Raw genomic sequence first — 16,868 nt, forward strand, 5'->3', positions numbered from 1 at the left:
GCTGGCGGCTCGCGCACAGCGGCAGCACATGGTGTCACCTGTCTCCGTGCGGTGTCTCCCGGGAAAGCCTGTCAGGCTGGCATGGATTGCTGTAGCTTCTGTAGCGGTTGCTGCTCCCAACTTGACATTCGCTGGTCGCACCCAGTTTGAGGGCCACACAGCTGAGCGCGGCCTGAATGCAGCCATGGTGCTCTCTCCCTGGCGGGAGTATATGATGTCACCTGTCTCCCTCCGGTGTTTCCCAGAAATAGCCTCTCAGGCTAGCTTGGACAATCAAGCTTCTGTGGGGGTCTGTGCTGTCGGCCTCGGCAGAGCCTGGTGCACCCAGCCTTTGCACGACCATTCAGCTGAGTGTGGCCAGAATGCAAGCAGTGGTGCTGTCTTCTGGGGCGGCGTTGTGGGGGGTGTTTCTCTTGGGTCGGTGTGGTCCAGTGAGTCGCACTTTCAGTTGCTGACGTGGACAGTCCCACAAAAGAATGAATGTGCTTGTGGGCTGCCCATTGGCGCTGCGCATGCCGTGCTGCCCAGACATTTGAAATGTGTCGCGCCTTGTTTCTGGTTGGAAGTGCTCTATCAGAGGGTTGCCCCCTCGTGGGTTGGGTGCTTGGCAAGTCGATGTGTTTGTTGCGGAGGTCTGTGCTCATTACAGCTCATAATATAGCGCAAGAGTTAGCTCTGCTTAGCCTGTTGTGGGCTCTGCATCCTCATCTTGTCAACCTGATGCAGAAAAGGATGCACTGAGTCCTTTGCAAGTTGCGCTATGATTTTCGTTGGAGGCAGCATCGCAACAAGAAAGATGCTGCAGCATGTCACCAGCATGTCACCTGGAATGTATGGAATGTCCTCCCGCAAGTTGAGTCCTCAGACTGTAGTTGATATTTTCATCCCTCCGAGGTGTTTCATAGGGCCGATTTGCCCGGGACTTACAAGTAGGCTGTGTTGAAAAGGGATGCTCCTGTTGGTGCACATAAACATGTCAGTGCCTGGCCTGGGAGTGAGTATTGAGGGCGCTGGTTGCTCAGAGCGAGCTGACTGATCCAGGCCGGCATGAAGCATTTGATGAGAACTGTTTTCCCTAGGCATGATGCCATGATCATGATACCTGCAATTGCAGAGCTTGATGTGAGACCTGTCATTACATGTTGATCATGTAAGTATTGGTACACAGCCATATTTGTATCAATCGCATGACATTTCTCACCGTCATTAATGCTCCGACGTTTGAACCGATTCTGCTTGGTGTTGCGCCGGTGGCGTCGCAGTGCAGCCTAGCTAGGCCTTCTTGGTGTGTCTCATCATCATGATGGCCATGGGTATGCACGCTGTACAAAACCATTCTTCTGACACCCTCTCTCTCCTCAGTCTGAGGGAGGCATCGATCAAGAGAGAGAGAGAGAGAGAGAGAAACATTACATTGTGCCAGCAAAAGAGGCTGATTAGATATTCAAGACCTTGCTGGGATTTTGTGCTCAGTGGACAGATCAGTGACCTGTCTACCAGATTTTCGCAAAATCTGAGTCTCACTAAGAGTAACGTAATCCAACTCCCTCTTGCGAACCAAAGCTACAACGGAGCTGGGCGCAGCTGCAGCAGTTGTGCACTTGCACATATTCACGGAGGGCTGCGAGATCGGCGAAAGCACCTGCAGGGGCTGGGAGGCTCGCAACTGCTTCGAGCCAGCGTGCGGATTGGCAGCGCAGTCGCCTCGAGGGCTTTGTTTCCAGGTACTGGCCAAATGTGACAGTGTGGCTACTCGGGAAGCTCAGATTAGCGTAGTAAAAGTTTCTACAAAAGAACAGGTGGTTAGTCCAGCACGATCAAGTCCTTTTAAGGCTTGGTAGTCGGGAACCCTGTAGCTTGGGACGTTAGACGCGCTGAGAGATATCTCTCATTCTGGAGCAAATCGATTTGGGTCTCAAGCAATCTTCACAACAATCGATACAAGGCTGTTCTAGTGTGATCAACGCTCGCGTTGTTCAGAATATTGATACGGCTAGTCATGACTTCCTGATTTGAAACCCCAGGATGCCGAGTACGACCGACTGCATCCAGCCTTGTTGCACGCTTGTAATGTTCCGTGATCAATATTTTCAATAGAAGGAATAGTGGTGGAACCCACATGCATGCCGCATTAGGACGGGGTGATGGAACGTGCTGTGACTTTCTAGGTGATCTCAATCTGAAATTCTTTCTATCGGAATTGATCGTCGAGGCCCAACATCGCACTTGTCTTCGTTGATGCTCTCCAATGGCGTAATTGTCGCCGATCGCTCTGATCAAGATTCTTTAGTTGCTGACTCAGGAGTACAGCTGTCAGCAGCTTTATCTGCAGGTACCAAGGCCCTGATTCAGCCGAAAGATGCCGAACGATTGCTATGTTGACGCAGATTAGCGATGGAGAGCACGCTGGTGACAGCAGTACTGGCGGTAGCTGCTCTGTTCGTCCTGGCAGCTGCCCAGACGACGGTGCCACCAGACCCGGCAATATTCGCTCCGTTGCAGACAGCGGGCGCGACCGGCACCGGTTTCCCAGCATTCTATGTGGGCTGCACTGACAACGGGGCCACGCTGCAGGACCTCACTGTCTACGCCAATGACAACTTCCTCAGGGGCATAGAGGTCGGCGCCAGTTCTTCCCATGCATGTTGTCCAAATCCGCTGCCTATGAAGTTGCTGGAAGCGCCGTCACAAAGACTGCTGGGATCTGACTGCAGAGCAAGTTGTGTGCGGCATGAGTGGGATCTGTGCATGAAATTGGATCACTGTGGTTGCAAATGGTTCTGCCTTTGCAGCAAGGAGTATGGGAGCTCATCGTGACATGACAATTTGACAAGTAGCTGCAAAGATGCTGAGGAGCATGCAAGGTCTGGTCCTTTGCAATGGACAGGGAAACGTGTGCAACATAAAAATACCAGAAGTGAGGGGTGAGTGCCGGATGCGCAGGTGAATCTTACGGACGGGCGGACGGTGCAGCTGGGCTGCGTCAACACCACAGACGGCCGCACCGGGTGCGTGCCTGGGCAGCTGGACGCAGGCATTCGTGCGGCGGCGTTCCATTTTGCACCGGGGGAGCGCGTCTCATCGCTGTCGCTATTCGCCGGGCCCGACAACCGCGGCACCGCGAACACGCGCGCCGGCGCCATCCGCTTCTCCACCTCCCTGGTGCGCCGGTTCAACCCTGTGCCATTGCACTTTTTTTTTTCATTTTTGGCCGGTAGCTTGGCCAGGCCCCAGCCGGCCTCATCATGCGCCGCTTACATGTCAGCATCAATGCTAGGCGTGCTTATCTGGGGTCATATTTGCGTGGCAGAAGTGCCAAAGTGAGGCCCAAAGGCATGTTCTGCTCTGTTACGCATCTGATCATGTGTTGGCGGTTGTTCCAGGGGCGTGTTTTTGACTTTGGCAACAAGAAGAGCCGCGACCAGCCAGTGGATGTGGATGTGGCGAGTGGCATCCCCTGTGGCATCGCCGCCCGGCGAGGTATGAATGATCCCTTCTCTAACACTATCGATACAATGCATCTCCTATCACTGAGACTCATACAGTCATGTTGCCCTCTAGTTGCTTTAGCTCTGAGAAAACAGGAAGGCAGACATCAAGGCAGAGCAAACGCTAGAAGACAGGAAAAGGGCTACATGCATGCATATCATGGGACTGAGGAGCTGCGCGTGAATTGCAGGGGCGGACATTGATGCGGTGGGCTTTGTGTTCCTGAGGACTCCGGTGTCAGCTGTGCTGACTGACGTGACCTATGACGGCCTGCCCACCATTGAGGTGATATTCTTTTCCCTCCCCTCCCCATCCCAATTCTGCAGCCCCTAATGCAACTGCTGCTCATATCACTACTTACTCTGCATCCTGTGCCAGGGTGATTTTTTATCCTTTCGCTGAACCCCTGTGTATATTGGTTTCACTTTCTCAATGCTCCCTGTGATACTATTGCTCCACTACAGATCACTCCCTTGCCTACTCTGCTGCCACAGGACACCCACTTTTTGACTGCGCATGCGCTTCCTCCATTGTTAGACACCACGCTGTTTTGTTGTTCTCGAAAGCTGGCATCATATTTTTTTTTCCCGTGCACAGACGACCGGGGATGCTTTCAACGCGACGTACGCGACAGTGAAGCAGCAGAACGTGACCTACGACAACTCTGGCAACACTGAGCCGCACACGTACACCTACTCGAGCGAATTTGCGCAGCTGCGGCCGTCTGAGTGGTCCCACGCGCCCGGCCTCGACTCCTATGCTGGGCCCAACGTGACCGCCGGCCTGCCGGCTATTGTTACACAACGTGGCTCCAGCAAAACCCCCGCCGGGTGCGTTGCAGAAGCCTCCTGCGTGTACATTGATCATTGTGAACTGATTTGCTTGAGCCCGCAAAGGGCTGTGCCTTTATTCTGCTTGCATGGCTGTAGCAGGCCTGCACATTGCCGTGCTGCCATTGCTGTTCAGCCTGCTGTTTGCAGCCGAGCATTGCTGTGAATGAGAATCTGTGGGCAGCTGGTTCATGCTGTGCTGAGAAACATACTGCTTGTGGTGTCCCTCCCGAGCGAAGGGCAGCTCGCTCCCTGCAGGGCAATGACTACTGGCTGAAGTGGTGCAGTGACTAATGGCTGACATGGCGCGCAGGTGGCAGGTGGCGCCGCCAGCTCAGCATGCAAGGACGGAGGACGGGCTGCAGGCGGATCAGTGGTCATACAACGTGCCGGTGCCAGCTGGCGCTGTCTACTCAGCGCATGTGTCACTGCTGCAGGTCTGTCTCAGAATAAACTTAACCCATTTTCTAAAGTTTCAGGAACCATCGTTTATACCCGGGCTGCAAAAGGGGGAGAAACATCTATTTATGTCTAGTTTGAGGAACTCTTGGTGGTTTACCGCAGGTGTGCATGCTCTTGGCAGGCTGTCACTCTCTGATGTTGCATATAGCTTGACAATTTTATGCTGTGTGAAGAATATTTTCCAAAAACACACTTCAAAACCAAGCAGAGTGGGTGAAGAGAAGTGTCACTGCCTGCAGGCTCGCATCAGCGTGCCCTACTCTGGCAACCTCACCCTCCAGCTGGATGCAGGTGCTGAGCTGTCAATTCCCGTGCGCGGCGTCTTCCAGGGCGTTACCTACGCGCCTGCGGTGAGTCGGCGCTGACTCATACCGTGACACCTCATCCACCCTGCAATCTGCGCTGATTGTTGCCACCTGCTGTCTTGTGCAGGTCCAGTGCGGTGCTCCTGTCATGCATGGGAGGGAACCTGTAAGTGGGATCTGGCTGTATACTACCTTTTGAACTCTCAGGATGGACAGCTGCAGGAAAGGGTGTCAAACAAGCATTTGGCGAGGACAGGTCGGGATGGACTCTGGGATGAAGAGACTGATTCTGACATCTGGCACTTGTCTGACTGTCTGCAGAACGTGGACATAGAGGTGATTAAGCAGGGGGCCGGCAGTGCAAATGCCAGCCTCCTGGGAACCACTGTAGCCACTGCAGCGCCTCAGAGCCAGTCCTCATCTGGTGAGCCCTTGCCCATGTCTTTGTGCCTGCTTAAATTTCCTCAGTGACTACCCTGCACTCATACTGTTCCTTATAATTGTGTCGAGCAAGAGGTAGCATACATCAGCAATGATTGTGGGCTCATCTACCCCACCCTGAAAAACGATTGAGCTTTGTGTTTCATTCGAACATCTGCGGTTCACAGCGCTATTGCACATGCGGAAAAGATCTCACAGCAACGCGCTCATTGTCTCCGTTCCTGATGATTCTCTTTAGCATTGCGCTTCCATGTGCACAGGTACAAATAAGGGGTTGGCCATAGGCCTCGGAGTGGCTTTGGGAATCCTCTGCCTGCTCATTATCCCTGCCATCTTCTTCATCATGAAGCGGCGGAGACATAAGCAGGTGACTTCCTTTATTCCACCTTCTGCTGGTAAACTTTCAATGAAAGAATAGGGCATGCATCATCTACTTGACCTGTGTGAGTGATCATGACAAGCTTGCACACTATGGCTGACAGCTACTGCACCTGCTGCAACACTCTGGTCGGTTGAATAGTTTTTGTTATAATCACATTTTAGAGACCTTTTGGGAGCACCCTGAGGCTCATTGGTCTTGTAGGCAGTCTGTCACTGGCCATCTTCATATCACAATTCTCTCATGTGCCTGCCTTCTGTCAAAGGTTTGGCAATCCTAATAGTGCAATATCCTCAAGTGTAAGTGCTGGCGCGCAGCAAGCCGCAAACAGCAAGATGGACCATCTTGGCTCGGTGCCGAGCGGCTTTGGGGGCAGCCCAAACAGCACGCTAGCCACAAGTAAGCAGGCGGAGCTCGGTGGCTTTGCTGCAGGGAAGCTCGGCTTCCCGAAGAAAAAGGTGAGTAGCTTCACAGGAAAGGTCTCTGCGTCTCTGTGTCACTTTGGAACGTTCTGTGCCGCCACTGCGCTCTCTCTTATCAGGCCAAGTGTATGAGATCTCAGATTCTAGGCTGCATGCTGGGCCCTCGTGTGGCGTCTGTCTGATGAAACACCTTGCATATACTGGAATTTAGTCTTGAGGCTACCTTGGTTGGGATGGAGTTGCGACATACAGATCTCAAGACAGCAAAAATATTTGACAGGCTCACCTGACAGTGTCAGCTCATCAATTTGCGTCTTTTCTGGCTCAGGTTACGCTGGGTGCTCATAGCCTTGATCTGGTTTGTCTGAAAATGTCCCTAGATGCAGATGTGTTTGCTGATCGGCCTGTGAGGCGCTCTTTCCTCTCTGTAGCCCAATTCATTGGCAGTTGGCATTGCCCGAGAGGGATCTGCAGAGAGGGTCCAAACTTTATGGGGCTCTCGCCGTGTACTGGTTGAATTCAAATTCGAAATCCAAATTTGGGGAGTGTTGGAACTGTAGGGGATGCGGCCGGTGACACCGCGCGCTACGGCGGCGCCACCTGGCGGGGCAGGTGAGTCAGCGCAGACCGGGATTGCGCGCATGCTGCCGGCCGGAATCGTGTCCAAGCGCTTCCAGCAGCTGTTCAAAGGCAAGGGTGGGTCTCTTAAGCCCCCAGACTTGTCTACATCAGCCTGTTTTCCAAAGTTCTGATCACAACTCCATGCTAGCGAGTTGGAGAAAATGGTGTAGAAGCGAGTCGCAGACAAGTAGGTGCCAGTGGCGTGTCACATGCCTTGGAAAGGTGGGGAAGGATTGAGTTTGAAAGGCCAAGGGAGACTCAAGATTTTCCCATATAATTGTCCCGTTGAGTCTGGCTGGGATCGTCCTGATGTGACTGGGCGCTGATGGTGGCTAGCTGTCGGGCAATAGGGCAATATCTAACTCGTGTGCAGTGCATAGACATGTGATCTGGCTGCGCAGTGTCATGTTGGGCTTGAATTTGTAATGTCGGTCGATTAATCGGGCACTCATGGTGGCTATGGAACCCCGTGATAGCGTGCCTAAAGCACGTGCACCACATTGGATCAGCAAGACACCTGCCGTCAGTGCCCAATGAAGCCTACTAACCATGATGAACATGACTAAAATATTGTCTGGCTGCGCAGGGCATGCAGAGGAGGATCTGAGCGTGGCGGAGCGCGGCCTCAGCACCACAAGCACGCACTCGCAGGCGCCAGAGATTCCGCTGCACCATGAGCCCAGCCCCACCAAGGACCTGGAACGCCCTGGCACGGCCGCCGCACCCTCGCATGACACCCCCGCGGTGCGACAAATCTTCCCTTGCATCCTTCGTATTTCCCTCCCACATCTCTCCTCATGAAGATTTCTCATTGCAGCAGGCTGCTCGATTTGCTGTTGAGACCACAGTTAAATTAAATCAGGAATCCTTGGTGATCTGATTTTGCATAAACACACTATCATGCCGCCGTCGAGAGGTGAGACTATAGCCACTTAGCTGAACAATCAGCAAATGCCCATGCAGGGGGACAGAGATGCCGCCGCGAAGCTGCAGCGGGCGGCGGCGGCAGCCGGGGCGGCGGTGGCGGCAGACGGCGTACCGGCCGTGCCGGCAGCGGCAGCGCGGCGGCCACTGCCGCGGGGCAGCATCGAGCACGAGGTCCTGCCGATCAAGCTGTCGGGGCGCGCCAGATCAGGCTCCATCGCCGGGGGGCCCGCCCCCGCCGCGGTGGCCGACAGGCCGGCACGGGGGGACCGCATCTCACATAACAGCACCAAGATCAAGCTGGGCGGGAAGTATGATGGCCCCAAGTGAGGCCGCGGCCGCTGCGACACTGCGGAGGCACTTCACAAAGAACTAGCGCCAGTTGGAGGTTGCTTCGAGCGTCCTTGTGGGTGCCGAAACGCACATCATGGTGCACTTGACTGCGGCGAAGCGCCCGAGTGATGGTCAGAGTAGCCTGCCGCCTTGAATCATCCAGTCGGAAGAGGCTGTTGCACGTTGCTGTCACAAGGGGGCACTTGCACATATCAGTCAGTGTGCACAGGGTGACCCCTTGTGGCCTTGTTGTGTCAACACTACTGGCGTAATGAGCGACAGCTTCTCAGTACTTGATGTCATCTGCTCCGTGCCGGGAACAGTGCATCCAGAACTTGATTTCCCACCAAAGAACTTCTGTGGTGAGGAAACCCTGAAGAGAGCGCTGTGCACTGCACACTAAAAACTCTGCCGGTTCCTGCTCTGAGCAATGCGCATGCATGCGTGTACCTGCCAGACCAGGCATGCTGGCGACGCTGCTGTACACTAACTGTGCATCTCTGTACCAAGCATGTGCCATCTCAAGATATTTAATGTATGCTTATTTGTTTATAGGTCAGGGCTCCTGTCAGCGCAGTCTTTCATTTGGGCCACCCGCCTCTAGCGGCAGTGGGGGAACCTGCATGGAAGTAATTTTGGTTGCTGTGAATTTACACAATGACATGCATGCGAACCTCTTCAACCTCTTAACAGTTGCGATGTAATCAGAACATGGTAGATGCTAGCATCTGCTGCAAGCTAACTTTCAGCTACTTTCAGGCTGTGGGTACTAAAGGTTGTACTGGCCCCGAATCTCCTCTTTCAATGCTTTGCTCCCACAGATTCCTTTTCAACGACAAGCTTAACAAGCTTTAGCAAATTCTTAACCACATGTCCTTACAATTAGCCCATCATTTGACCGCGCATGCGCATCAATTGAATTGCGAGTTCATCATAAAGGTAGCTGCCTATCCTGCCCAGATTGCTATTTTGTGGCAAGTTGGAATTTGGGATTGCATTCCGAATGAGTCATTGTTGCTTCCATAGTTGCCAATGCATCTATCCATTGGCGCGCTGGTCAGTACCGTACTGTGACTTGATCACATAGATTGAAGCCTTAAGGGCTTCTTTAAGGGCCCAGGAGACCGACTTCCTTGTCAATACAGGGGTTTACTTTCACTGTGACCTATAGGTCACTGACTTGCGCCTTGGGGTGCAGTGGTGACATGATGCAACTACGAGGGTTAACGACCCTGCTCTGAACATGTCACCTTATCTGTATCGTGGGTGCCCACTAGGCCGCCAGCTGGCAAAATTCGCGTTTCTTCTGAAGGTTTATCGCCTGCCCGACAAAAAAGATACGAAATCTCTTTGTCCCGCAGGCATGCGACTGTCCTTTCCTTCTCTTCCAGACGTGTAAGATGGTTAAAGATTAGATTTTTAGATCATCTTGGACCTCTGACGGAGTTTTTTTGGGCGTGCCAAGACTTCTAACCTCGGCGTTGTCCAAGAAGTTACAAGGTTGAAGGTTGTCGGGAATGTCAGCAATGAGACAATACACGGCGGCAATAACCGTGATTAACTTATACTTTTAGCTTTCCTTGCGGGTCAGTCACGGCGGGTGTCGATCGTGACTGCGATCTCGATAAAATTTTTATCCTGTCCGGCCATCAAAAGCCTGGACAGCTTTGTCTGACAAAACAACTAAGGAGCCCAGGACAAGATGAGCAGCATACACGATTACTTGTAAGTACTCAATTGACCGCTGTGTGCTTGTTAGTGCGTGCAAAACAAGATGGGTTCGGTGTTCGGCAGAACACCTTGCATCGTTTCCTTCGTTTCTTCACCCCAGCCGCTGAGTGCTTGTCTGGCAGTTATGCTTTCTTGCTATACACTTGTGCTGTTGACATCGAAAGGAATGAAGCGCGGGTTCAAGGGGTCGGCTGCTGCCACAGGCATCACGTCGGGAGCCTTTCGCTGGAGTTCGACCGGGGCATCGCTGCAGGGATGTTCAATACAAGCATGAGCGTGATAGGGGCCAGTGAGATCATCATGATCCCCTATCTCACGCTACTGATCGCTATCGTGCGTTTCGGTGTCCTTGCCGTTGCCGCAGCTGCTCTGGTAGCCGCAGCTGGCCTGGCTGCCATGAAGGCTTATTCTGAGCTGCGCAGGTTCATCGTGCTCTTCAGGTACACTCGCTCAGCCTTATCTCAGCCTTAATTGGCAGCGAGCAGCAAGAAGACAGTGAGCTTTTGTCATCTCCCGAACAGCACCCATCACAAGAAGAACCCACCGAGATAGTCTTATTAGTAAGAGCGCACCCAGTACGTTAAAATTTCGAGGCCATGGCTCCTTGTTGCCTGCCATTGCCTCGAAGAATCTAGCTGCTTTGTGAACACTCAGACTTCAAAAGGACCACCACATGAGCCGCAGTGCGCACGTGAAGGGCGTGTCTGATAGGGTACTTGCTGACTACCACAAGCGAGAGATAACCTGCCAAGTGGGTGCCACTAAGGCCATGCTTGGTACAGAGCGGTTTCAAAAGCTTCGAAGAGGAGAAGCTGCTCCTGGCAGGAGGTTGGTGATGGGGCAGGTTGATCTTAGGAATATGATGACTGTTCAGCGTGAAAACCTGCTGAGAGTTGTGCATACAGTTGATTGGGTCTTGCTTGGATCTGGCCAGTCCATCAAGGAGGAGGACATGTGGCAGCCGTCACCTGCAGCTTGTCGGCAGACGCACCTTGCCGCTAGCAGGAACCGTGTGTGATACCTTTGAAAGACATTATATCTGCTGAGTAGCTGCTGTGTCAGTCATTACTAACCCATTGAGTGCTGCAGGATTCCACACCCACCGGAGGAAGCTATCCTCTTGGGGTCGGCGCTGGCGATGCGGCGGCCAGACCACCACAGGTCACTGCGCGCGTGGGCCAAGCAACTTGGAGGCGTCTACGCAATCCGCATCGCAGCCTGGCACGTGAGCGCCCAATTCAATCATAGGGGCATTTTGAAGTCTTTCAAACAGTCTCTGGAGGTCACTAGAAGCCTCTGAAGGCCACCTTCCCAGGTGGCCGGAGATTTCTGGCCTAAGAATCCCTGTGCGGCTCATGAATTTCGAAGTTGTCCAGCACTGTGAGTAATCCCAATTGGAAAAGGGCAGTTCGAGCCTGTAGCTCAGCATCATAACACTTGCTCCATTGGACCCTGAGGCGAGTGCACTGTTGCGACATACATCATTGAGTCTCAGGGCAGCTCTAGATGGGTGTTTGTGCCTGTTGATCTGAGGGAACTGTTGGGGGAGGAGTCAGGACTGCAAATCTCCTGCCTCACTGACTGTCACACGATCGTCTGCATGCATGGGCACATGCCTCAAATCATGTCAGCGCAGGGTTTGACAGGGGTCCACGAAAATCTTAGGCCAGCCCCTGAGTAGGGCAGGGGCGAGCGGGGCTTGCGCACCCGCCCGCTGCCGCGATAGTAGCTGCAACTTGGGGCATCCCTGAAAGTCCCAAGACGGGTATGCAGGTCTTTTGCTGAATCTGGCCTCCAAGGGGTTCACCTAAAAAATCTAGGGTGCCCCTCAGTCACAGCCATGTGGCTTCGTGGTCTTGCCCTGACACCTTTTTGCCAAATTTGAGCTTCTCCCAGGGCTGCCCTGAACCTTGCCCCTAGCCCTGAACCAGTTTGGCCAATCCCTTGGGGGGGCCATTAGGGGCTGTCAAAACCCTGTGTCAGCGTGTGCTGGTGTCACCTGTGCAGATGGTGGTGGTGGTGGACGCTGAGCTGGCGAGCCAGGTGCTGGGAAATGGGGAGGGCCTGTGCAAGGCGCTGGAGCCGGACCTGTCTGACAAGCTGATGAGTCACAGCGGCCACCGCACCATGTTCTCTGCCGACACCAACTCGCCCTACTGGCGGCTGATTCGCAAGGGCGCCGCGCCCGCCTTCATCTCCAAAAACATCAAGTGCGGCTCCTGACTTCTTTAGTCATACAGAGGCGCAGACGCAAAGGCTGATTAGGAGCACCAGAGACACATACTTCCATTGTGATGTCTCTGCCATCTAGTTGCCATGCATTGCAGGCGTCTTGATGTCACTTGCTCCTGGCCAAGGGATCAGTATGGCATTGCTGCGCAACATCCAACCTCCTGAAAGACCACATATTTTCATTCCACAAAACGAGGTGTTTGATCTTGGCTTTTCGGCTTGGGGTTGAAAAGCATGCGCGGGGTGAAGTCATTCTGCTCTTATTTGTATTGAGTCCTCAAAGAGTACTTGTTCAGGCTCTCCTTGGGGATTTCCAAGCCATCAATTGCCGGATGATTTCCAGCCAGTAAAGTTGTTCCCCTCACTCTTTTAAATACAAGGCAGGAGTCTGGGCTGCAGCTTGAGTCACAGGTGTTCACACCTTAGCTGAGCTTCACGTTTTACTAACTGGATTGTGTGATTGTTTTTCTTGTCTGCAGCATTCCTACAAGGCCTTGTCTCTGCGCAGGAATGGTTTCCCGGATGTGGTGAAGATTCTGGACCAGATCGTGGCGAATATTATGGCGCTGCCCCCTGGGGAGGAGGTGGATGTTAATAATGTAACGCTGCGGCTGGCGCTGGACATCACCGGCATGGTCGGCTTTGCCAAGGACTTCGGCACCACGCGCTCTTTTAGTGATGCCGGCACCGACGAAGTCTTCTACATCCTGCAGTCCAGTGCGTCCCTCGTTCTCGATCAAATTCAAATTTTGGAAATACAGTATTCAAAATTTTTAATTCGACACTTTGTGGCCCCCGACATGCATGCCTGCCACTGGTGCCTGCATCTGGACCAGGGCACAATGAATGCCCACATCTTTAGATCTTTGCTCTTTCTGCTCGTGACTGTGTCGCCGTGCATAAGCAAATTGCGACTGCCCTATCACCATGCAATCCTTGCACACAGTCTCTGAGGAGAAGGTGTTATTGGGCTGCTGAAGAGATGTGCTATGGACGGAGGCATGATGATACTGCAATGACAGGGCCGAGACAAATCCATGCTACTTTGAACAAGTCCCTTCAGGAGAGGACACCTGGTGCGGTTGATCGTGTGCTACAGTATCTAAAATTTTGAGCTCTAATGCTCTAATTTGTATAGCCCCGCTGGCGGTACAAATACTGAGCGCTGCGCCCAGGACCGATAGGATCTTGCTTGGATCTGGCGAGTCCAACAAGGGGTGGGATTGTGGCAGCCTTTAACTGCAGCTTTGGCAGACGCACCTTGGCAGGAAAGCGTGAAATTATAATAAGAAAACTTTGGCGCGCAGCGTTCCGGGAGCTGTACTGCCGGGCGACAAACCCGGCACGTCACCTGATGCTGTGGCTGCCGGAGGTTCGCCGCGCGCCGAGCCTCTTCAGAGCCTTCCGCGCGCGCATGATGCAGCTTCTGCACGAGGTAACGCCCCGTGACCCATGACCTGCCATGCTCTGGAGGCCCCTTAGAAGAAGGTCTTGTGCCGGATGTGCAAGCACAAGACCTTCTTCTAAGGGACCGATGACAATAGCTCCGCCGCAAGAGGGACCTAATTTGCTGACGCTGCAAAAAAGATTCAGAAAGAAGAAAAAGAGAACGCAAGTTGGCTGCTACACATGGTAGCCTTGCAGTGTCCATGCCTTTCATTCAAAAAGGCTGGATGATGGAACCGCTGCTCCAATTCAAGCCCATTTAACATGGGCGGCGCATTTGGTGATGCCCTCCAGTGATGCAGCCTGGAGAGTCAACCAGGGGCGCCTCCCCTGTTGACCAGGCTGGGCGCATATTTCTAGCACGCATGTATGGAACTTTGCATGCAGGGCTGTATGCATGCCACAGGATCTCTGTCAAGCAGACATGCAAGCAGCATTGCAGATGATATAGCATTGACCTCTGCAAGAAGCTTATCCAATTTTAGGCGAGGACTGAAGGCCCAAATTGTAAAGTACCACAGCAGAAAGTATTATCGACAAGTGAGTGGGCAGGGGCAGCATCCGCGCCAAGTAGAGTAACAAAGGTTTTGGTTAAGACGTATATGTCACAAAGCTTGTTACTTCATCACTGACTCCTAGTCCATGCATGCATCAGGTGAAGGCGCGGGGGGAGCCGAAGGACGAGGATGTCAGCATCGCAGCGCACCTGCTGCGGCTGCGCGACCCGGCGACTGGGAAGCCTCTGCCGGACGAGCTCGTGGCGGGCGAGTTTGGGGTCTTCTTTGCGGCAGGCATCGAGAGCGCCGGGAACGCCATATCATGGACGCTGTGCGTGCTCTAATCCCCTTTTGCCTGGTGCTGAAAATGAGATGTAACAAGATCTGATGCTCTTCCCTTGAACGAGTCATCACAATATGGTTGAGCCCGTGATGGTCAGGAATTTGAAAGGAGAAGGATGGACGCACTGATGAGAGAACACCCACATGCCCTAGACTGCTTGCATTGTTAAGGTAGGATCAGACAGTATCTCTGCCGGAGGTGGCATGACTGATATGACACCAACTGCGCCGGCTCAATTCCTCTCTCATCTTCATGTAAGTGCCGCCACTGCAGGGTGACCCAACGATTGCCATGCTGAGCCTTCTCCTCGCATACAGCCGCCCTTCAGAATTTCACTGGAAGAAAGGTGTAATGCAGTTCTGTGCTGATGTGCAATGTGCGCGCAGGTATCTGCTGTCGCAGCATCCGGAGGCAGAGCGGAAGCTGGCACAGGAGCTGGATGCAGCCGGCCTGCTGGTCACCCCCGAGCGGCCGCACCCGCGGGCGATGGAATATGCGGATCTGGGACAGCTTACATACCTCTCCTGGGTCTGCAAGGTGCGCACCGAACTGTGCTCACTCTTGCTGCACATTGTAATGAGCCACAATGAGAAGTTGTCCTTGGAATGGTGTCTGAATCCGTGCTGTCAGCATACACTGAACAGCAAAGCAGCGGTGCATGCGCATCTGGTGTCTTCCGGATATCTTTTGGTAGAGTTGAAGGGCGTGGGCATGCGCGAATTGTCAGGCATCCGTGTGAGTCCCTGTCTGTCCGGCCTATTCGCACGCACATCTGCAGACAACGTCACTTCATTCCGCCCCATGCTTGTGAGGTGTGGGCTCCATGCAAGCCTCTATAGCTATGCTATGGCTCCTAACCCCTTGGGCTTGATCCTGGGGTCAAGCGTTCTCGAGGCAGTCCCCGTCACTCTGTCAAGTTTCTCATAGTGAAGAAGGCTTGACAAAATAGCAGCAGGCGATACGCGTGTGGTGGCGTCATTGTACCCTTTGGTGCAGTGTGAAGGGGGCTGGTTGCTGTCATTCTAGCAGATTCTGAACTTGTCCTCGAGGAAATTCACAGGCCTGGCAATACTAGTTGGCCTGGCAAATCTCTGACACCGAGCCTGCGCAATGAAATCTGCAGGAGGCGATGCGGGTGCGGCCGGTGGCGAGCACCGGTACGACGCGCTATGCAAAGAGGGACATGTGGCTGGGGGGTTACTACGTGCCAAAGGGCAGCCTCCTGAACGTTCCCTTTGACGCGGTCCACCACTTCCCCGGCAACTGGCCCCAGGACACCGACGCCTTCATCCCGGTGCGCCCACCCTTGCGCATTTGCACATGTCCCTAGACACCCATTGACGCTGATTTGATGTAACAAATCCTGCAATATTTTGCATCCCAAAACATGTTAGTTCATAAAGTATCGAAGCATTGTGTGCCTCATATCTGTGTTTTCAGAGTGGATGCATTGGTTGAGAGTACTGTAACAGCATTGATATTGCACTATTCCCCTGATGTGGCAGTGCCTGAAGTTGATTCGATGGTAATCAGGGATGATTGGGTTTTTCCTGGCACGTTGCAGCGAAAAGGACGGTGCAACACACTCCGCCAGCTATGCCTTCGTTTTCCTTGATTTTCATCCGGGCCACCAAGAGCGTGCAACCCTTTCTAAGGTTCAAAATCAAATTAAAATGAGCCTTGGATGCCATGAGAGAAATGTGCTGCAGGAGAGGTGGGCGGTGCCCTCTGCTGAGCTGGCAGCCTCTAAGGACATTCCAATCGCGTCGGCTGCGCTCAGGGCTCCGGTGGCGCCCGGCTCCCCCGGGTCGGAGGCGGCCAAGGACGCCGCTGCCACCGGCCCCAAACGCTTCCTGCCCTTCAGCACCGGGCCCAGACAGTGCGCCCTACGCCCTTTTCCGGCCTTCCATCGTTGTATTACAGCATCTGTTGGCAGGTGGTCTGTGTTGGACCAGGAGCATTCCTTCTGTTTGTGGGTATGCAACCCACCTAGCATGCTTGTGAGGACATCTTTGGATCATGTACTATTTTGACATTTATGAGGCAGCGCAAGCTCACTTCCTACTCCAGAGGAGCAGCCTGGAGGAGCAAGCAGGCTGCTTCTGGGGCTGGTGAAGATCACATATGGGCTTTTGGGTTGCACCCAACCAAGTTGGCCATTTGAAAGAGCTCTCCTCAGACTCCAGCCGTGCTGGACATTCTTGAGATGATCGCTGGATCGGATGTGTTTATCGCAGGTGCATCGGGCAGTCGCTGGCGCGCATAATGCACGACACGACGGTGGCGCGGCTGGCGGCGCACTTCACGTTTGAACTGGCGCCGCGCATGGGCGGCCCGGCCGGCGTGGACGCGCGCGAAATCAACCGGCTCACGCTGCAGCCCGGGGGCGGCATGTGGATGCGCCTGCGGCCGC

The 16,868-nt window shown here is 53.7% G+C and overlaps 1 protein-coding gene across 1 annotated transcript; it reads left to right on the top strand.

Moving 5' to 3' along the window:
* Positions 1-5,442: 5,442 nt before the first annotated feature.
* Positions 5,443-8,207, top strand: COCSUDRAFT_53534 (hypothetical protein). Its single transcript, XM_005647663.1, has 6 exons — positions 5,443-5,510; positions 5,788-5,894; positions 6,224-6,364; positions 6,889-7,024; positions 7,536-7,693; positions 7,913-8,207. The coding sequence occupies exons 2-6, from the start codon at positions 5,871-5,873 to the stop codon at positions 8,201-8,203; spliced, it is 750 nt and encodes a 249-aa protein (XP_005647720.1). The 5' UTR covers positions 5,443-5,510; positions 5,788-5,870; the 3' UTR covers positions 8,204-8,207.
* The last annotated feature ends 8,661 nt before the right edge of the window (positions 8,208-16,868 follow it).

The sequence above is a fragment of the Coccomyxa subellipsoidea genome (genome assembly GCF_000258705.1).
Source record: "Coccomyxa subellipsoidea C-169, whole genome shotgun sequence".
Taxonomy (NCBI): domain Eukaryota; kingdom Viridiplantae; phylum Chlorophyta; class Trebouxiophyceae; family Coccomyxaceae; genus Coccomyxa; species Coccomyxa subellipsoidea.

Bases quoted from the DNA above. Each gene is read 5' to 3' on its own strand.
- COCSUDRAFT_53534 (XM_005647663.1), top strand. From the start codon at position 5,871: ATGAAGCGGCGGAGACATAAGCAG. The intron at 5,895-6,223 runs GTGACTTCCTTT...GCTGGCGCGCAG, and splicing joins AGCGGCGGAGACATAAGCAG to CAAGCCGCAAACAGCAAGAT. The intron at 7,025-7,535 runs GTGGGTCTCTTA...CTGGCTGCGCAG, and splicing joins GCAGCTGTTCAAAGGCAAGG to GGCATGCAGAGGAGGATCTG.